Raw genomic sequence first — 22,908 nt, forward strand, 5'->3', positions numbered from 1 at the left:
CTTCAGGTCTCACAAAGCCTACAAAAACATCACACTTGAAAAAAATGTCAGAAGAATGTCCTGAGTAAACGATTAATACTTATATGTATTTTCACCTACAGTATAGACTACTGTAAAATTACATATTTCTGCTCCAGGTTGTGCGTGTCTATTCTCTGATTACTATATTGTAATGACCTGACAAGATCATAAAGGAACAATTGTCCAGACAGAGGGTTGAGTTTACGAATTGACGGTTTATTAACCCAACTTTACACAGGCTACTGTTTGGCCGTAGCCCACGCCAAATAAACGGAAGATACCCCACAAGCCAACCGTGACCTTCTCTTGTGAAGCCCAGACGTAAGAGAGAACAATGGCTAAACCTGGTCTTCACTTCCAATGCTCCACCACCCTGCCCAACCCCCCTCCACGCCACTCCGCCAAACACCAAGATGCCCGGCATCAGAACATTCCAGGCATCCCCGTGATTGGCAGATAGCAGGTTGATTGGCATGTCGGACCCCACGAACACTGGTAAGTACAACACAACCCACTAATAGCCTACCACATAACACACCGCTGTCTGTGCGGGTCGCTACAATATATTAGATTACTAGGTTGATATATATAGCCTATGGCTATTTTCAGCGCCACATCTTTTAGGTTTAGACTGCACCTATAATATTTCCATCAGAATGCACTGGTATGGCATATATTGTTATATTGCCTACTGTCTTCACAATGAAATTCACATTTAATCTGTTTGAAGGCACCCTTAAACAAATTAGTGCATAGGCCTATTTGTAGCTTACATTTCACTTTCGCAAGAGAGCAATATACCTATTAGGCTAGCTGTCAAATTGTTTTTCCCCCAGCAGGAAAACGTGATCAAGTAACGTTAGTTTAGGCAAAACAACAACCGGCGCTACAGGAGACACAATCCAATCAACGCATATTTATGAGAGGTGTTAAACATTCTAACTTCTCTCAGTTGCCCACTTTATATGACGTGATTTTTAATACACTACAATTTCGTTTAACAAGTATTACACATAGAAGCAGGAAAAACTCGGGAAGTAGCCTAGCACTCACTTCAATAGCTCCAGAATGAATTTTTTTCAATCGGAAGTCTACGTCGCATTGTCACAACGTGAGAAGAAAAGTGTGTGCGTATGATTTAGTTCGCATGACGCTTTGGCAAGGCGGAGTTCACACAATCACACTGACTTCAGGCTAACAGATTGGTTTGTGCCCAAAGATATGTGTAGGTTATAAACAAATAATTATGAAAAAGGCCTACATAGGGTATTCCTAAATGTTTGTTTAAAATGCTGAAAATTATGACACATAAAATGCCCCTATTAAAAAGTATATACAGAACTTACAAAGGTTTTCTTTCCTTTTAAAATGGTGCCATGGCTCTTTGAGTTTTCAGTTGTGAGAGCATACTGTGGGACTGTGTGAGTAAGGAAAGTGCAAGGAAATGCATTTTAAAGAGTAAAGTGTCCTGGTGTTACGCGTGCGGCAGCACAATCTCAGTGGGATATGATGAATCAAGGCCTCATATTTCTCCTGGTAGACCTTCCTTATTGATCTAAACAGTTCTTATGCATTTAAGAAGCCATCTGGGGGATCAAACACTTAAGGTATGGATTATTTATTTAGATGTGGTTCTTCCGTAATGTGTTGGGTAACACAATCTGGTCAGTGTGGTTCCCAGAGAATGACACTAGACGCATTTCCTACAGAAAGTTTCTCCCAGTGATTTGTTGTTGTATCCAAACACAATGTGATGTATGAGTAGATATATGGTTCTAGCTGCTCCTTCCAACTCATTTACACTTCAAAACCATTTGTACCTCAGAATCAACTGTACATATTCTATTGAATTATTATGGCAAACCACAATAGAAAATGGGATTTGCTGATGCTATTGATCTATGCTCTGTTGATGTTGCTAATGTCAAAGGCTAACTTCCCCTCCCTTAGTTCTCCATTCTTAATCATGCATGATGAGGTTATAATGGCTCAGGCTCACCATGGCATTTCATTGTAACCATTGTGTCAGAAAGTGAAAAGAATCATGAATCGTGTCAAGATGAAAAATCCAAAGGGACTGCAAGTGAGAGATCGGCTACAGGCAGCACAGTCGTTATGGACGAAATGTGAACCTTCAATTCACATCATCTGTTTCCAGGCTATTATAAAATATGTGAAGTAGAGATTGGATACATGAAGTGTTCACCTTATGGATACTGTACCTTCATTCTATGCTGTTATATTCCACAGGCTTTGTTTGATGAACACACAGAAGTGTTCACCTTATGGATACTGTACCTTCATTCTATGCTGTTATATTCCACAGGCTTTGTTTGATGAACACAGAAGTGTTCACCTTATGGATACTGTACCTTCATTCTATGCTGTTATATTCCACAGGCTTTGTTTGATGAACACACAGAAGTGTTCAAATAATACATGAACATTTGAACCTTGTTCTTCAGCTCTTCAATTATGAGTCATCACAAACACAAACTTTTTGAAAGGGCCTTACCACTATTTTTCTATTTTTCCCACTTTTTCTAAACACGTATGCTTCATGTGGGTACGAGCAGAGATGTTTGGCCTTCGTACCCTTGAAGGAAGGATAGTGAATGAACTATGACACTGATTCCTATGACTCTTCACTCTATAGAACTCAGTCAGGACAGAGAGGAAGAGGTGAAGCTAGAGGGTCCACCCCATCAAAATCTATCCACGCGAGAATACAGTGATAAGCAGACTGATAAGCAGACCGCCTGCCTTCCCGCCTTTGGGACAACGACTCCCATTGTTAGGGCAGAGACTGACAAGACCATCTCGTCATTATAAACAGCATCTCTGGAGAGGATCATAAATTCCAGGGAACAAACTGCTCAGATACTGTACATTAGCTTTCAATACAGGGCTAATCTGTATCTCCCTTAACCCCTATGAACAGCACAGAACAGCCTTGAAATAACCTGTCATACCTGATTTCAAGGCAGCACTAACAACACATTATTGAGTTAATACTTTAAAAAAATATTTTTGAGTTTCACAAATCACATCATAAGAGCTGCATTAATATACTCCTCCTGAAGGGAGGCACAGTTTGATTTTGTTTTACTGACAAAATACATTTAGATTTTATCCCCTGATGCCTTATCCAACAATAAACTGGGTAATCCACTGACCCCTTTCCACCTCCCATTAATCTGTCAGTTATATTTAGACATCATATGGGTTGGGCTTTAAACAGAGTGTTTGTATATCAGTAACTGGTTTACTCACAGAAAATGTGAAAAAATATATATACTTTAGGAAAAAATGCCTAATCAAATTCCCTTGCAAGGCAATGCGTTACATTTAATTCTCATAGCTGTTAATTTGCTTCAAATGAGAAAATAATTTAACACAAAACAAAATAGTCTTTGAATGAGGAAATAGAATATGGGAGCTGTTTGAAAAACAATGTGTGGAAGGACCATGGTCCATAATAATTGCTGATAAGTATTGCAGCCCTCTGAAGTACTAAAAATAGGAATTTCAATTACCTCTGTGAGGTCTAATATCCACATTTTTCTTTCTTACCAGAGGCAATTATTAAACTCACTTTTACCAGGAAGCTAACACTGGACATAATTGCGAATGACAAATGGCATTGGCTTGTCTGAATCCTGAAATGCTGCATTCCAACTAGAGCTGGTGATGTTGGCACTTTTAGCCAGGAGAAATAGCAGGGATTATTAGCCCAAGCCTATACTCTGAACCAGCCTACTGTAGATTCAGAGGTATAGCCCTGGCCCCTCGCCATGTTGCTGTTATTCACAGCACTATACCAATGTAGGCTACTCCTGTAAAAACACCAGCAGAGACAGAGGCGCTTGATCGGTATACTGACCTTTGTCACATTCATATCACTCAGTGTGGCAAAGACATTATTTTAAAGCTATGGTTGAGTTGCAAAACATTAACCATTGGTAGTTTACCCTGGATACTTATTGTACAATTATGTTGATACAAAACCTTGGTTCACTCCAGAAACCCCCTCAGTGATTTAATCAGTACTGTACGTTACTAGGTTGTGTTTGTTGAAACTAGAGGGCATTTCTCCTGCAAGTGTGAGAAAGAAAGAGAAACCACAAAGAAGGTTAAAGAGATTGTGGGGCTGTTGAAAAAGAACCCTAGGAGAACCATTTCATTGCAAATTGACCATACTTTAAAGTTAGAATCCTTCGTTGCTACATACAGTGCATTCGGAAACCATTCAGACCCTTGACTTTTTCCACATTTTGTTACAAAACAGCCTTATTCTAAAATGGATGAAATTAAAAATGTTCCTCATCAATCTACACAAAATACCCCATAATGACAAAGGGAAAAAAAGGTTTGTAGAAATTTTTGCACATTTATAAAAATTTAGACAGAAATACCTTATTTACATAAGTATTCAGACCCTTTGCTATGAGACTCGAAATTGAGCTCAGGTGCGTCCTGGTTCCATTGATCATCCTTGAGATGTTTCTACAACTTCATTGGAGTCCACCTGTGGTAAATTCAATTGATTGGATATGATTTGGAAAGGCACACATTGTCTATATAAGGTTCCACAGTTGACAGTGCATGTCAGAGCAAAAACCAAGCCTTGAGGTCGAAGGAATTGTCCGTAGAGCTCCAAGACAGGATTGTGTCGAGGCACAGATATGGGGAAGGGTACCAAAACAATTCTGCAGCATTGAAGGTCCTCAACAACATACTGGCCTCCATCATTCTTAAATGGAAGAAGTTTGGAACCACCAAGACTCTTCCTAGAGCTGGCTGCCCGGCCAAACTGAGCAATTGGGGGAGAAGGGCCTTGGTCAGGGAGGTGACCAAGAATCCAATAGTGACTCTGACAGAGCACCAGAGTTTCTCTGTGGAGATGGGAGAACCTTCCAGAATCTCAACCATCTCTGCAGCACTGCACCAATCAGGCCTTTATGGATGAGTGGCCAGACAGAGGCCACTCCTCAGTAAAAGGCACATGACAGCTTGGAATTGAAAGGAAACAAGATTCTCTGGTCTGATGAAACCAAGATTGAACTCTTTGGCCTGAATGCCAAGCATCACGTCTGGAGGAAACCTGGCACCATCCCTACAGTGAAGCATGGTGGTGGCAGCATCATGCTGTGGGGATGTTTTTCAGCGGCAGGGACTGGGAGACTAGTCATGATCGAGGGAAAGATGAACGGAGCAAAGTACAGAGAGATCCTTGATGAAAACCTGCTCCAGAGCGCTCAGGACCTCAGACTGGGCGAAGGTTCACCTTCCAACAGGACAACGACCCTAAGCACACAGCCAAGACAACGAGGGAGTGGCTTCGGGACAAGTCTCTGAATGTCCTTGAGTGGCCCAGCCAGAGCCTGGACTAGAACCTGATCGAACATCACTGGAAAGACCTGAAAATAGCTGTGCAGTGACGCTCCCCATCCAACCTGACAGAGCTTGAGAGGATCTGCAGAGAAGAATGGGAGAAACTCCCCAAATACAGACGTGCCAAGCTTGTAGCGTCATAAGAAAACTCAAAGGTGTAATCGTTGCAAAATGTGCTTCAACAAAGTACTGAGTAAAGGGTCTGAATACTTATGTAAATGTGATATTTCAGTTTTTTATTTTTAATACATTTGCAAAAATTTCTAAACCTGTTTTTGCTTTGACATTATGGGATATTGTGTGTAGATTGATGAGAGAAAATAAAATAATTGTATACATTTTAGAATAAGGCTGTAATGTAACAAAATGTTGAAGTCAAGGGGTCTGAATACTTTCCGAATGCACTGTACATTTTTCTTCTTATAAATTAATGATATATACTAATTGATTCTTGAATAATATAACTTATAAATGCCTCATGAGCTTAGTTCAACTGTAATACCTCAGATTCCAAAATATATACTTGATTTACTTCAATGTTTGTAAACAATGTAAATGTAAACATACACAGTGTAGCCTCAAAAACATGGGAAGAACTATCATTTTGATATCATGGATGGTCAGTCCTTGCATCCATAGCTCTGTCTAGGAATTTGAGAGTGGTTACAATTCTCCAGGCCCATACTTCAGCTTTTTACCAAAACAGAGGAGGGGTGACAGCTTTGTTATATTTTCAACAAAGGATTCTAGCTTTAATATCCCCTTTTCTTCACTAACCCATGCTAGTTAATAATTCACACACAGGGATATTGCATTTCCACATCCATCAACCCCGTTTCTGTTACATTCACACTGGGTTTTTGATACACACCCGGTTGCACCTACCTAGTGAGAGCATTATAGATTTTCAATACATTACATAGGTTTACTGTCAAGAAATACTTTTACCCTCCTTGCAGTATAATAGTTATACTGCCAGATCTCATATTAAGATGTCATTTTGCAGTCCTTGTAATCATTTGAAATCAGGAATTTGTGCCATTTTGTATTTGCAATAACAGTGGACTTTAATTTGTGGGGTTTTTATATAATTGAATGAAAATACCAGATGTTAAATCAGTTCAGAATGTTCCACTAATAGTATAATATATTCAGGTGGTGTTTGTCAACTTTGCGTTAAACCAACTATTTGAAAATGACTGTTTATTTTGTAACACATTGTAACGGCTGTCTAATGCCTCCTCCTCGGATGAGGAGGAGGAGTAAGGGTCGGACCAAAATGCAGCGTTGAATGTAGACATAATGAATTTATTTGACAAGACGAACATGACACGAACTACACTTGATAATTAACAAAATAACAAACCAACGACATAGACTGACCTGAACATAAGAACTTACATATAGACACGAACAGGAAAGACTAGCCAAATGAATGAACAAACGAAACAGTCCCGTGTGGTGCAACGGACACAGACACAGGAACAATCACCCACAAACAAACAGTGAGAACAGCCTACCTTAATATGGTTCTCAATCAGAGGAAACGTCAAACACCTGCCTCTAATTGAGAACCATATCAGGCAACACATTTAACCCAACATAGAAACACATAACATAGAATGCCCACCCCAACTCACGCCCTGACCAACTAAACACATACAAAAACAAGGAAAACAGGTCAGGAACGTGACACACATGCAATACAGTATGTAGTAGGATAAAATGAACATGATCATTTTCATAAACATGGAGGACCACACATGATTTCTAAAATGCGCTGCCGACATGGTTCAGAGCTGTTCTGTAATTGTTGGCCACAAATGGTGTGAACTGCTTCTCTCCGAATCTTATGGACAATATACACTGAGTATACTAAACATTAGGAACATCTTCCTAATATTGAGTTGCACCCCCTCGTTTGCCCTCAGAACAGATTCAATTTGACGGGGGATGGACTCTACAAGGTGTCGAAGGCGTTCCACAGGGATGCTGGCCCATGTTGACTCCAATGCTTCCCACAGTTGTGTCAAGTTGGCTGGATGTCCTCTGGGTGGTGGACCATTCTTGATCAACATGGGAAACTGTTGGGCGTGGAAAAACCAAGCAGCATTGCAGTTCTTGACACAAACCGGTGCGCCTGGCACTTACTACCATGCCCTGTTCAAAGGCACTGAAATATTTTGTCTTGCCCATTTACCCTCTGAATGGCACACATACACAATCCATGTCTCAATTATCTCATGGCTTTAAAAATCCTTCTTTAACCTGTCTCCTCCCCTTCATCTACACTGATTGACATCAGTAACAGATCGTAGCTTTCACCTGGATTTACCTGGTCAGTCTATGTCATGGAAAGAGCAGGTGTCCTTAATGTTCTGTATACTCAGTGTAAGTGCAAATCATCAATCAATGTGGATTGTCTATCATGCTTGGACTGCTCTGAATATGCAGTTTTACATTTTGGCCACTAGAGAGCTGCAAGAATCCATCCATTTCATATCAGGTGGCAAACTCAAAATTAACATAAATGTATTTGGGACTGTGGCAGTGTGAGTGATTTGTACCATACTGTCTTTCATTAACTTATTCTTGGAATAACATCCAATAAAAGTGATTTTAAAGAAAAAGCTGAACTTCAGTAAAGTATTTGCAATATGCCTACATTAAGTTGCAACCTGCCTATGAAGACATAACTGGAATTCTAAGATCATTGTTGTAGCCTGTGAAAGTTACACCACAGCAGACCCTTTCAAGTCGTGCTTAGAAAAAAGAGCATTCAAGATACTGTCTGATCAAAGTTCAAATAAATTCTTTATAAATGAGTGCTTTTTTCTTCTCGGGGATTGTTTTAGTCCCTTTTGCAATACTCATCCCTTCCTTTAGTCTATGCATTCCTAATGTTTGTGCTGCTATTATACATGCATTATGGGGGACTTTACATCCCTCCTGATATACATCTCATCACCGAGCAGAACAACGTACAGTATATGACAGTGATATAGCATTCCGATTCCTCTTTCACTGGATCAATGAAATAATCAGCTCATCTTCAAATCAATTACATCCTAAAAGTTATTTGTCAAAGATTACTGTTTGTGTCATCAAAGTTTGAAAGGAAGCTTTGTTATTCAGACACCATGAAGAGGACGCCTCCAAAGTAAAGCTTAATTTTGGTAAACTTTAATGTGAGAGAGACTAAGAGTGATCAATACTATGTCAGCAATCATTTCACAAAATATTCCTTTTTGAAAATGCTGACAATTATTCCTAACATCTGCAGAATGTTGATTCCCTCAATCCCACTTGTGGAGAATTCTTAGAAATCACCAAATGGGCTATTTGTCTCCCTCCTTTGATTATCCTATCTGCAAAACACAGAGCATCAATCAAAATTATAATCTTCTTAAAACATATATTTTTTTATGTATTTCTCAAAGACAGACAAGTTCGCATTTTGGTTCAGAAAGCATTTTATAGTATTTTGTCAGTGCATTGAAATACTGGTTACACTTCCAATGCAGGTTACGACGGTATTTATTTTACTTCTCCAAGGAGCATACATAGCTACATAACAAATATACTTAGTCTTGTCATTCAAATTTCAGACTCAAAGAGAATCTGCTCTATATGTAAAGGGTTGCTCTGTGTAGCCTTATGCTTTGTAGTATGCTCTCCCTAAACTATGAGATCACAGAGCCTTTGAATTTTAGTGGGGATGTCTTTGTCCTTGGATTTTGGAACTTTCTCTCTTCCTCAGCCTCCCAGAGAGAGCACTTCACTTCAAGAAACCTAATCCATTATGACTTATCCCATCTTCTAATGTACATCATTATAGGTTACTGTATTCAATGTGTGTGTGTGTGTGTGTGTGCGTGCGTGCGTGCGTGCGTGCGTGCGTGCGTGCGTGCGTGCGTGCGTGCGTGCGTGCGTGCGTGCGTGTGCGTGCGTGCGTGATTCTGCTGATCATATTGTTTAGATTGGTTGTCACCACATTCTAATCCAACAAGTAGAAGCTCACAACAAATCCATTGATTAGTATTCATAGTCATACCCAAATAAGATGAGCAGGCTTGAGGGAACATCTACATAATAACATATTTTCACATTTCCTTCCTATGGATTAACAAAACAACCATACGTGTGCAGTATTTGGCCAGCATGTCCCAAGTATTTATGATTTTCACAAATAGAATGGAGATTGACGTTGAATTCTTCTGCCTTTTGTTGGAAGTCTATTGTGACAACTGTAATGGGTAAATGATGTTGTGTAGATACAGTTTTTCTCAATCATGTACAAGCAATTTTGGGGTCTGTGTTGAAACATAGCGGTAGCAGAACAGCAATGATCAAATGCTCAAATACATTTCTTGCCTTAGTACCTAATTTGCAAATCTTATACCTTTTACAAAACGTTAAATACAAATGTCATCAGTGAATACAGAATTCACGTTTAAGTGTTTTGTTCACAAAATATTAACACATTGTTTCAATCAGAAGAGAAATGTGTGTAACTGTGTTCACTGTTTCCGGCAATCTGTAAATATTACTGCACGACATGCTAATTCACCACATCAGTGTCATACCATGTACAATATATGGAAAGATCTCTAGGCAATGGGGACCATCTAATTGTTCAGATTTTTTCAATATTGCGGACATGCAGAAATGCAGAGAATGAAGTTGGGTTGCTTCTAAGTAACTTTGGTTTACTCCTAAGGCTTGGATTCAATCAGATCGAGTTAACTTGCTATAGCCTCATGGCAAAATGTGAACAAAAGCATGAGATGAGTTATAAAACAGCAAATGTTTTTCCCTGCCCCATGGCAAAAACTGTAGAATTAGAGGAAATTTGCTTTAAAATGGCAATATTTTCTCTTAGCCTCATGACAAAATGTGTAGCCGGAGGTCAGTGCCCCGGCCCTAAATGCGGTAGTCTGGCTCTGGCAATAGTTGACACTCGCATTGTTGATGTTTTGGCGGTGTCGGAGGTGTCAAATCGGTGAGCAGCTGCTCTTGATCATTGTCATGAAGTCACACCCATCTCACTTGCTTTAGAAGTTCAGAACAATAAAGTTTAGGCTATATTGACAAAATAATGATGATTTCTATCAGCCTAATCGAGGTGTAGATTACAGTACATCTCACATTCCAGTGTTCGAACTTGTAAACAAGGTTGCATGAGATTTCTCTGAATGTGACTCTAGTGCAGCCAATGTCAATGTCCGCTTTAGGTATAATGCCAGGAGCCTCTTCTGGATGTGACAGCTCTAACGCAGTTCCACCTTCGACATCGCCAAAACAACCGCTATGTGCATGTCGGCTAAAGCGGATCTGATTGAATAGAGCCCTGAGTCATTGTTTTTGATATTGTGACCTTCCATTATAAAGCTTTGTGGATTGAGGCCAATATATTCATATAAGTTGTTTCTTCATTGCATTCACCTTTCCTTATTTTTATTGTGGATTGTGTTTCTGTGCACCGATGAAAGCTGTTGATACATTTTTCATAAGGGAATATCAAGTCTGAAATGTCAAAGTGGAAATTACAAACTTTAGAAGCCTTTAAACCTTAAATACATGACACGTTTTAAGTGTCCTGCATTATAGGAAAGTTATCCTGCAACAGAGTAAACAAATAAAAATCCTACATATGTATAATATAGTTTGATGAATTTATTTATGTTTTGAGAAGACAATTGCATTTTGAAAACACATTTACTGTTTTGCAAAAGGTCTCGTGGACTCTGTTTTGAAAAATCGACAACATTGTTCCAATAAATGCTTGTAGGACTGAGAAAAACTGTAATATCAGGAATGCCTTGAGGTGTTTGATTAGTGTAAGACGTCTCTTGCTTTACATACATTCAACCGAATTCCAGACTGGCCATGCAGTTCTCACCTGCCACACATGTGTTGTCAAAATATGTATAGTATAATAAATAGAATACTAATGACAAGACAAGGACACAACACATGCATAGCCTAAGATATGGCATTTCATTCATATAAAACAGGTGCATTGTGTTGCCTATCTTCACCCAACTGCTTGCTTCCAAATGAGACATTTTCAGCACCATGGACAGCGGGGGAGGGAGAAAAATGTCGGTGTTGCCTATTACAACATCGTATTATCATAACAGTGTAGAGATTTGTTGTTTGCGAATAGTCTGTCCTGTGATATGACCAATCATGTTTCAGAGGGGCGGGAATCACCACGCAGTCCCTCTGTAGCTAAGGTGGGTGGTTCTTCAGGAGGGAGTCGCGATTGAGCGGGATTTGGGGAGATGTGTTTATAGCTCTGAATTCCTTTCAGTTCTCAGTCAAGAAATTGGAGAGATTCCTTACGGCTTTTCTTGCGGTACTTATAAAGACAATTACCAAGTGGAAGAGAGACGCGCATTCCGAAGCACATCACTTTTGTCGTCTCACCTGCACAAGCGGTGAACAGGAGAGGCACTTGCCATGGATCAGGAGAAATACTTACCGGAGCTGATGGCCGAAAAAGATACGCTGGACTCCTCGTTTGTTCATGCGATGCGTCTGCTTGCCGAAGGTAACGTGACATTATGTTGGCTGGTTCTGAATGTCAATTATCAATCAATGTGTTGTAGATGATTTCACGGGTTTTGTCTACTAGTCCATTGTGTTCACAGGCATCAGCCACACTGTATTTTTGGAGATGAAGGGGTGGATACCTGTACTGATTAGCTACTGCGTATTTGTTGAGCACAAGACTGTAAATAGTGGATTTATCGGTTCTAATGAATCAGACGAATGTAACCCAAAGTGTGTTAAAATTCATTAGGTAGCCAAGCTATTATAACTTATTTATTCAAAGGTTCATCATCGGTGTTGGCAGTGCCATCTGAGAGAGAATACAGAACATTTTACTGGATTTGTAAGGGAGACAGGTCGTCAGAGAAACTTTCCCCAAGTTAAATTCAATGTCGACCTCAATTCCGTCTTACTAAATAGTACTAATTTTTCCCGAATAAATGAAAGCTTGTCACTTCATGTCAGACTATCGTCACAGACGCTCAGATGAAGATAAGACACACACACACACACCTACACATACGCACGCACACGCACACAAACTATTTTTGAATAGAGACTTGGCTGTTTGAATGGCAGGTCGGGTTAAGTGTTCTTACACTTTTAAAAAGGGGTGAGGGGTGTGTTCCTACAGAACATTTGACCTTGGTGATTCCTTTGTAGTGGGGCTTTGCCATCCTATACATTCCCATCCCTGAGAAGTAGCCTAACTATTGCCCCCAATGGGCCAATCCATAGAAGCAGAGATTTTATGGTTCAGTGGTGCTGATGGGTGACTTTGGCATCAGGAGATCTTCAGGACTGTATTTTACAGAGTGGTTTTGACCTCAGTGAAATATAAAATGTGACGTGTTCCAAAACATTTCACATGTGAAAACATGGTTTTGAATCCTTCACATGAGATATTTCACATTTGCACACTGATTTTCACATGATTTTACATTCTACCCAATGCTTTGAACTCATTGAGAAACGCCAATTGGCTAATGGCCAACAAGCTGTGTCAACCATTAACTTAAAGTACAGCTATCATGCTTGTAAACAAAATATAGAGTTCAAAAACCATAAAAATAGATAGATTTTTATATATAATGTTTTGTTGTTACATTTGACTGCCGAAAATTGCTGTTATCAAGGTCATTTCCTTAGTAGGTGATCAGCATGTGGGAGAGGTCAGCATGTGGGAGAAGTTCCCACTATTACTTGATTACTAACATAGCATTAGGTACACTCATTACTGCGCTTTGAAATGTAGGTGGGAGCAATGTGCTGGCAGTGGCTCATTAGCATATTTGGGGGTTTGGTCTAAAATATATTATATTTGTTCCAACCCTCAGTGGATGTGTTGAATCAGTTTAAGTGGTTTTATTGTTATGTTGATGAAGTTTGAGCACTTCTTGTGACACTGTTGGTTTTGCAATCTTTGTAAGAACATGTGATGCTCAAGCGCTGCGCAGTTAAGTGGGTACTGTGCATTTTCAACAAGCTTAATGGCAGCTGGTTCACAGGAAGTTCATAGTTATAAGTCGGTTATTGTAAAATTCACAGTATCTTATTGTAGCTAGTCCATCACTCACTGACTTGACGGTTTGGTAGGTAAGGGAGCATTACAGTTACATGGTGATTAGCAATACATTTAATATCATATGGCTCTTTGGTATCACATGGACTTATGTCAGCCTTTAACAAGGTGGCAGAACTGACAGTGTACAAAATGTATGTTTATGAATACCCCAGAACACATTAACTGGAATGACATTCCCTTTCATGGGAGACCAAAAGATAGGCTGCCACTGTTGCTGCCAATCAGCAAGTGATGTGCATGTTGTCAGGTGTCACGCCCTGACCTTAGAGATCCTTGTTATTCTCGATGTTTGGTTAGGTCAGGGTGTGATTTGGGTGGGCATTCTATGTTCTCTATTTCTTTGTGTTTGGCCAAGTGTGGTTCCCAATCAGAGGCAGCTGTCTTTCATTGTCTCTGATTGGGGATCATACTTAGGCAGCCCTTTTTCCCTCCTTCAGTGTGGGATCTTGTCTTTGTTCGAGTGCATGTAGTTTGCACAACGAAGCTTTTCGTTCGTTGTATTGTTTTTCTTGGTGGAACATTTAAATAAAAGAATGTACGCCTACCACGCTGCACCTTGGTCTCCTTCCGACGACAAACGTAACAGAAGATCCCACCACCAACGGACCAAGCAGCGTGGTCAGGAGGACTGGACCTGGGAGGAAATCCTGGATGGAGCAGGACCCTGGACAAGGGCTGGGGAGTATCGCCGTCCGAAGGAGGAAATAGAGGCAGCGAAAGCGGAACGGCGACATTACGAGGAGTTAGCTCAACGTAGCAAGCACGAGAGGCAGCCCCCAATTTTTTGGGGGGGGCTGGTGGGAGATTGGTGGAGTCAGTGTTCAGACCTGAGCCAACTCCCCGTGCTTACCGTATGGAGCTTGTGACTGTTCAGGCACCGTGTTATGCGGTGATGTGCACAGTGAGCAGCCACAGCCCGGTGCGCTCTGTGCAAGCTCCCCGCAGTTGCTGTGCTAGAGTGGGCATTCAGCCAGGACGGATTGTGCCGGCTCAACGCTCATGGCCTCCGGTGCGTCTCTTCGGCCCAGGATATCCTGCGCCAGCTTTACGCACGGTATCCCCAGTTTGCCAGCACAGCCCAGTGCGGCCTGTTCCAGCTCCCCGCACTTGCCCTGCTACAGGGGGGATTCAGCCAGGACATAGTTGTGCCAGCTCTGTGCTCCAGACCTCCAGTGCGCCTCCACGGCCCAGCATATCCTGCGCCGGCTCTACGCACTATGCCTCCAGTGCTCCGTCATAGCCTAGTGCGTCCCGTGCCAGCTCTCCACCCTCACCGAGCTAAAGTGAGTATCCAGCCAGGATGTGTTGTGGCAGCTCCACTCACTAGGCTGCCAGTACGTCTCCTCAGTCCGGTGAGACCTGTTCCGGCTCCACGTACGAAGCCTCCAGCGACGGTCCCCAGTCCGGAGCCTCCAGCGGGGGTTCCCAGTTCAGAGCCTCCGGCGATGATCCACGGTCCGGTTCCTCCAGCAAAGATTCACGGTCCGGTGTCTCCGGCAACGATCCACGGTCCGGTTCCACAGAAGCGGAGGGATCAGCGTAGGGAGCGGGGGATACGCCCCGAACCGGAGAAGCCACCGAGATTAGATGCCCACCCGGACCCTCCCCTATAGGTTTAGGTTTGCGGCCGGAGTCCTTTGGGGGGGGGGGGGGGTACTGTCATTCCCTGACCTTAGAGATCCTTGCTATTCTCTATATTTGGTTAGGTCAGGGTGTGATTTGGGTAGGCATTCTATGTTTCTTTGTGTTTGGCCGAGTGTGGTTCCCAATCAGAGGCAGCTGTCTTTCATTGTACTTAGGCAGCCCTTTTTCCCTCCTTCAGTGTGGGATCTTGTCTTTGTTTGAGTGCATGTAGTTTGCACGACAAAGCTTTTCGTTCATTGTATTGTTTATTGTTTTTCTTGGTGGAACATTTAAATAAAATAATGTACGTGTCACGCCCTGACCATAGATTGCTTTGTATGTTTCTATGTTTTGTTTGGTCAGGGTGTGATGTGGGTGGGCATTCTATGTTGTATGTCTAGGTTGTCTGTTTCTATGTGTTTGGCCTAGTATGGTTTTCACTCAGAGGCAGGTGTCAGTCGTTGTCTCTGATTGGGAGCCATATTAAGGTAGCCTGTTTTTCATTGTGTTTTGTGGGTTATTATTTTCTGTTCAGTGTTTTTAGTATTCACCGTTCAGGACTGTTTCGTTTCATTCTCGTTATTTTGTTTTGTGTTCATGATAATAAATTATCAATATGGACTCCTCCTCTTCCACCCACGACAAGCGTTACAGAATCACCCACCACAACCGGACCAAGCAGCGTGGTACCCAGGAGCAGCGGGTTCAAGACTCATGGACTTGGGAGGAGATCTTGGATGGCAAGGGACCCTGGGTACAGCCGGGAGAATATCGCCGCCCCAAGGCAGAGCTGGAGGCAGCGAAAGCCAAGAGGCGGCGTTATGAGGAGGCTGCAAGGCAGCGCGGCTGGAAGCCCGAGAGGCAGCCCCAAAAATGTATTGGGGGGGCACACGGGGAGTGTGGCTAAATCAGGTAGGAGACCTGAGCCAACTCCCCGTGCTTACCGTGGAGAGAAGTGGACCGGGCAGGCACCGTGTTATGCCGTGAGGCGCACGGTGTCCCCGGTGTCAAGGCATAGCCCGGTGCGTTATATAGCAGCGCCTCGTTACGGCCGGGCTAGAGTGGGCATCGAGCCAGGTGCTATGAAGCCGGCTCAGCGCATCTGGTCTCCAGTGCGTCTCCTCGGCCCGGGGTCCAGCGCCGCCTGAGCCGCCCTCCTGTCCAGCGCCGCCTGAGCCGCCCTCAGTCCGGAGCTGCCCCTCAGTCCGGAGCTGCCTCTCAGTCCGGAGCTGCCTCTCAGTCCGGAGCTGCCCCTCAGTCCGGAGCTGCCCCTCAGTCCAGTGGTGCCCTTTATTAGGGTCCCCAGTCCAAGGTCGGCGGCGAGGGTCGCCGCTCCAAAGACGCCACTTAAGCGGGCTAAGACTATGGTGGAGTGGGGTCCACGTCCCGCGCCAGAGCCGCCACCGCGGGCAGATGCCCACCCAGACCCTTCCCTATAGGTTCAGGTTTTGCGGCCGGAGTCCGCACCTTTGGGGGGGGGGGGGGGGGGGGAGTACTGTCACGCCCTGACCATAGATTGCTTTGTATGTTTCTATGTTTTGTTTGGTCAGGGTGTGATGTGGGTGGGCATTCTATGTTGTATGTCTAGGTTGTCTGTTTCTATGTGTTTGGCCTAGTATGGTTCTCAATCAGAGGCAGGTGTCAGTCGTTGTCTCTGATTGGGAGCCATATTAAGGTAGCCTGTTTTTCATTGTGTTTTGTGGGTGATTATTTTCTGTTCAGTGTTTTTAGTATTCACCATTCAGGACTGTTTCGTTTCGTTCTCGTTATTTTGTTTTGTGTTCATGATAATAAATTATCAATATGGACACTTACCACGCTGCGCATTGGTCCTCCTCTTCTCATTCCAACGGCGAGCGGGACAGTACGCCTACCACGCTGCACATTGGTCTCCTTCCGACAACAAACGTTACATCAGGAGAAACGTCAGTAAGTTATTGTGACTTTTACAGTAACTTACTGACAAGAGGTTTCCAGTTAAGAAATATCAAATTCACAGTAACAGCTGCCGTTACTGGAAACAGCACAATAGTCTCTTTACAGTGCAGTTCATTACTGACACATTCTCTGACCAAGGAGGTACTCAACTTGCATTGCCATAACCATCAAACACTTAAACTGATACAACACTTCCACTGATGGTTGACATGTATATTTGACCACGCCCCCAAACATGCTAATGAGACCCAACCAGTACATTGCCCCCACCTTTAATTGAAAGTGCAGTGATGATCGTACCTTACAGTATATTCAAAATATTGGGTAGAAAAATCTCCCATACCTACAAGATACCAAACTGTACCATTTGAGTGTATATGTGTACCTGTGAAGTGTACCTTTGACCTTTTTGTAACCCAGTGTACAACAATGTACCCTAATTATACCCTTATTTTAGCAAAGTGCTGAAATGCAGTCTTGCCAATAAGTCTGTGGCCATATCTCTTTCACACTCAAAGATCTGGTGGTGTAGTTTCACTTTAGCAGGACATTTCAGTTTGCTAGTGACCAAGAGGTTATTAATTCAAATTCAATTTAAGGATGAGTCCCAATTGTGTTTAAAGTACAAGATGTTACAGTAATTGACAGAAGAATACAGCAGCATACTGTCATTTTAAAGAAATAACAGCTTCAAGTTGTTGTATATGTTTACTTTATTTTTATTGCAACTTTAGGCAAAGTGCAGAAATGTATTATTGGCAATAAATATCTTCTTATGGCTGCAAGGGAAAGTATTGAGTAGCCAGTGAAATCGTGCCCATTTCAAACGGCCTCGTACTCAATTCTTGCTCGTACAATATGGATATTATTATTACTATTGGATAGAAAACACTCTCTAGTTTCTAAAACCGTTGGAATTATTTTTCTGAGTGAAACAGAACTCATTTGGCAGCACTTTCCCTGACCAGGAAGTAGAATGTCAGAAATATATGCTCTGTTCAACTTCCTGCCTATACATGGTCATGACACGTAGGAGTCTACGTACACTCCATACGCCTTCCTCTGGGTGTCAAGATGATGTGAGAGAAGAAATTTTGTGTTTATCTTGGTCTGGGGTGGAATAAAAGCTATTTCTTTGACGTGACCGTCCACTTCCGGTACTCTGAAGCGCGCGACTTGGAAGTGGGATTGCCTTCTGTTTTGCTGCCGTATTGGACGACAACTATCTCCGGCTCGGATTTTATTTGATACATGTGACCATATCATCGTAATGTATGTTTTTTCAATATAGTTTAATCAGATTATTGAAATTTTTTCGGGAGTTTTGCCGTGTTCCGTTCTCTGACTGTGTTTACGTTGGAGAGATCCGTGCCACTCGGCTAGTGCCCATGCTAAATGAAGAGGGAAAGTTGCCATTCTGAATCCAAACAACGACTCATCTGGACAAAGGACACCTTGTTCAACATTCTGATGAAAGATCAGCAAAAGTAAGACCCAATTTATGATGTTATTTCATATATCTGTCGTGCATGTGAACTGGTCGTGGGCGCCCAAGTGTTTCTGGCTATTGTGGCTACGCTAATATAGCGCTACATTTTGTTTTCGCTGTAAAACATTTAATAAATCGGAAATATTGTCTGGAATCACAAGATGCCTGTCTTTCAATTGCTGCACACTATGTATTTTTCAGAAATGTTTTATGATGAGTAATTAGGTATTTGACGTTGGTGTCTGTAAATATTATGGCTGCTTTCGGTGCAATTTCTGATTGTAGCTGAAATGTAAACTATGATTTATACCTGAAATATGCAAATTTTTCGAACAAAACATATGCTATACAATAAATATGTTATCAGACTGTCATCTGATGAAGTTTTTTCTTGGTTAGTGGCTATTTATTTCTTTATTTGGCCGAATTTGTGATAGCTACTGATGGAGTAAAAAACTGATGGAGTAAGAAAAGTGGTGTCTTTTGCTAACGTGGTTAGCTAATAGATTTACATATTTTGTCTTCCCTGTAAAACATTTTAAAAATCGGACATGTTGGCTTGATTCACAAGATGTGTACCTTTCATATGCTGTATTGGACTTGTTAATGTGTGAAAGTTAAATATTTTAAAAAAATATCTTTTGAATTTCGCGCCCTGCACTTGAGCTGGATGTTGTCATAAGTGTACCGGTGTCGGGCCAGCCAGCCTAACAGGTTAAATAGCCAATCTCCATTATGTCCATAGACCTGGTGCCTCAGCAGGAACTTCAGGAAGCTAGCAACCAAGAGGGAGTTCAAATCCCAAGTGAGGTTTAGTCCCAAATAATCAGCATACTGTCCTTTAACATTAACACCATTTAATGTATTTTCACAGCAACTTGATGAAAACCTCCAGGGGACCATGACACAACATTCTGAGAATATCCTAAAAACATATTTGGGGATGTCCATGGAACAAACATTGAACTAGACAAAACCTGCAGGGGGACCATGATCGTTTAAATTGAATTTATGTCAATTAAATGACATTTGACATCTGGGCTTTCACATGTGCTCAAATGTTGTCACGTGTTGAAATTTTGCATCCCAGTGTTGTAACATTTATTTCAAATTCATTTAACATGGGATCATGTTATCACATGTGGCTTCACATGTGATCACGTGATATTCATGTGGTTTTACCGTAAGAGTCAGCTTGTTCAGCAATTTAATAAGACAAAAAGAGTTGTAATTCAGAAGCTGACAGCTAGACCTCTAAGCCATGTGTCAATACTGTCTTTAAAAAAGGTATGCCTCCATTACCCTTGGTACAAACGTGCTATTGCCTCCACTGCTACCACTACTGTACCAGCAAGCTGCCATTGCTGCTATAACTGTAGGCTATGCAGCTTATACCACAGCTGCCAGTGCTACTGAAATGATACCAATGATAGCACTCTACTACTTCAGTTACAGTACAAAGTATTCAGACCCCTTCCCTTTTTTCTACATTTTGTTATGTTACAACCTTATTCTAAAATTGATTAAATACATTTTTTCCTCATCAATCTACACACAAGACCACATAATGACAAAACAAGAAAGGTTTTATAAAAACAGAAATACCTTATTTACATCAGTATTCAGACTTATTTACTATGAGACTCAAAATTGAGCTCAGGTGCATCCTGTTTCCATTGATCATCCTTGAGATGTTTCTACAACTTTATTGGAGTCCACCTGTGGTAAATGAATTTGATTGGACATGATTTGGAAAGCACACATCTGTCTATATAAGGTCCCACAGTTGACAATGCATGTCAGAGCAGAAACAAAGCCATGAGATTGAAGGAATTGTCCACAGATATGGGGAAGGGTACCCAAAAAATTCTGCAGTATTGAAGGTCCCCAAGAACACAGTGGCCTCCATCGTTCTTAAATGGAAGAAGTTTGGAACCACCAAGACTCTTCTTAGAGCTGGCCGCCCGGCCAAACTGAGCAATCGGGGGAGAAGGGCCTTGGTCAGGGATTTGACCAAGAACCAGATGGTCACTCTGACAGAGCTCCAGAGTTCCTCTGTGGAGATGGGAGAATCTTTCAGAAGGACAACCATCTCTGCAGCACTCTACCAATCAGGCCTTTATGGTAGAGTGGCCAGACGGAAGCCACTCATCAAATCAAATCAAATTTTATTGGTTACATACACATGGTTAGCAGATGTTATTACGAGTGTAGAGAAATGCTTATGAGTCTAGATCTGACAGTGCAGCAGTATCTAACTGTTAATATCTAACAATTCCACAACAAAACCTAATATCTAACAAATTCCATAACAAAACCTAGTACACACAATCTAGTAAAGGGATGGGATGAGAATATATAAGTATAAAATATATGGATGAGCAGTGACAGAGCGGAAAAGATGCAGTAGATAGTAAAGAATAGATAGTGAAGGATACAGTATACAGTATATACATATGAGATGAGTAATGCGAGATAAGTAAACATTCTTAAAGTGGCATTATTAAAATGACTAGTGTTCCATTTATTAAAGTGGCCAATGATATCAAGTCTGGTAGGTAGGCTGCCGCCTCTCTGTGCTAGTGGTGGCTGTTTGACAATCTGATGGCCTTGAGATGGAGGCTGTTGTTCAATCTCACTGTCCCTGCTTTGATGCACCTTTACTGACCTCACCTTCTGGATGGAAGCGGGGTGAACAGGTATGGCTCGGGTGGTTATTGTCCTTGATTATCTTTTTTGCCTTCCTGTGACATCGGGTGTTGTAGGTGTCCTGGAGGGCAGCTAATTTGTCCCCGGTGATGCATTGTGCAGACCGCACGCACCACCCTCTGGATAGCCCTGCGGTGCAGTTTCCGTACCAGGCGGTGATACAGCCCGACAGGATGCTCTCAATTGTGCACCTGTAAAAGTTAGTGAGGGTTTTCGGAGACAAGCCACATTTTTTCAGCCTCCTGAGGTTGAAGAGGCGCTGTTGCGCCTTCTTCACCACACTGTCTGTGTGCGTGGACCATTTCAGTTTGTCGGTGATATGTACACCGAGGAACTTAAAACTTTCCACCTTCTCCACTGCCGTCCCATCGATGTGGATATGGGGGTGCTCCCTTTGCTGTTTCCTGAAGTACACGATCATCTCTTTTGTTTTGCTGACATTGAGTGAGAGGTTCTTTTCCCGACACCACACTCTGAGGGCCCTCACCTCCTCCCTGTAGGCTGTCTCGTCGTTGTCGTAATGAAGTTGTCTGCAATCTTGATGATTGAGTTGGCCACGCAGTGGTGGGTGAACAGGGAGTACAGGAGAGGGCTGAAAACGCACCCTTGTGGGGCCCCAGTGTTGAGGATCAGCGGAGTGGAGATGTTGTTTTCTACCTTCACCACCTGGGGTCGGCCCCGTCAGGAAGTCCAGGATCCAGTTGCACAGGGCGGGGTCCACACCAGGACAACAACCCTAAGCACACAGCCAAGACAACACAGGAGTGGCTTCGGGACAAGTCTCTGAATGTCCTTGAGTGGCCCAGCCAGAGCCCGGACTTGAACCCAATCTAATATCTCTAGAGAGACCTGAAAATAGCTCTGCAGCGACGCTCCCCATCCAACCTGACAGAGCTTGAGAGGATCTGCAGAGAAGAATGCTCCCAAACTACCCAAATACAGGTGTTCCAAGCTTGTAGTGTCCTACCTAATGAAGACTCAAGGCTGTAATTGCTGCCAAAGGAGCTTCAACAAAGTACTTAGTAAAGGGTCTGAATACTTATGTAAATGTGATATTATTTAATCAATTTTAGAATAATGCTGTAATGTAACAAAATGTGGAAAAAGTCAAGGGGTCTGAATACATTCCTAAAGCACTGTATATGTTTTGCTTACATAATGTATGTATTATGAGTATAAGTTAATGTAAATCATTGCATATAAAAATCAGAATAGCCTATTGGGATTTTAAGATTAGACCAGCTATTACTAATGTCTGAAGGGGAGAAAATAGTCCATATGTGTGTAAATTGCTCCTTCCCATTAACTGGTAGAAATAATTAGCAGGTGATAATCTACTGAGTTGATCAGGATATCTCTTCCCACATTGCGATTATGTAAGGCATTCCACAAAGGTTCTAATCAGTAATTTGCATGGAGACACCAGTGAAATTAATTTAATTGGCAGTGGACATTTGTCTTAAGGAGCCAATGCATGTGATAAGAGTGTATCACATCATAAGATTTTTAAAGGTTTACTCACAGGGATGTAGACATGTAGGGCTATTTGCTGATGGAGTTGCACAGAGCACCTTAAAGGGGCTGTGCGTAT

The 22,908-nt window shown here is 42.1% G+C and overlaps 1 protein-coding gene across 2 annotated transcripts in view; it reads left to right on the top strand.

The window, feature by feature from the left end:
• The first annotated feature begins 11,880 nt into the window (after positions 1-11,880).
• LOC120045690 (KH domain-containing, RNA-binding, signal transduction-associated protein 2-like) overlaps positions 11,881-22,908 on the top strand; it is a 124,500-nt gene continuing 113,472 nt past the window's right edge. For both annotated transcript variants that reach the window (XM_038990632.1, XM_038990633.1), the window contains exon 1: positions 11,881-11,971. In XM_038990632.1, the coding sequence (XP_038846560.1) occupies positions 11,881-11,971 (91 nt within the window). The remainder of the gene's footprint in view (positions 11,972-22,908) is intronic.

The sequence above is a fragment of the Salvelinus namaycush genome, chromosome 4, assembly GCF_016432855.1.
Source record: "Salvelinus namaycush isolate Seneca chromosome 4, SaNama_1.0, whole genome shotgun sequence".
Taxonomy (NCBI): domain Eukaryota; kingdom Metazoa; phylum Chordata; class Actinopteri; order Salmoniformes; family Salmonidae; genus Salvelinus; species Salvelinus namaycush.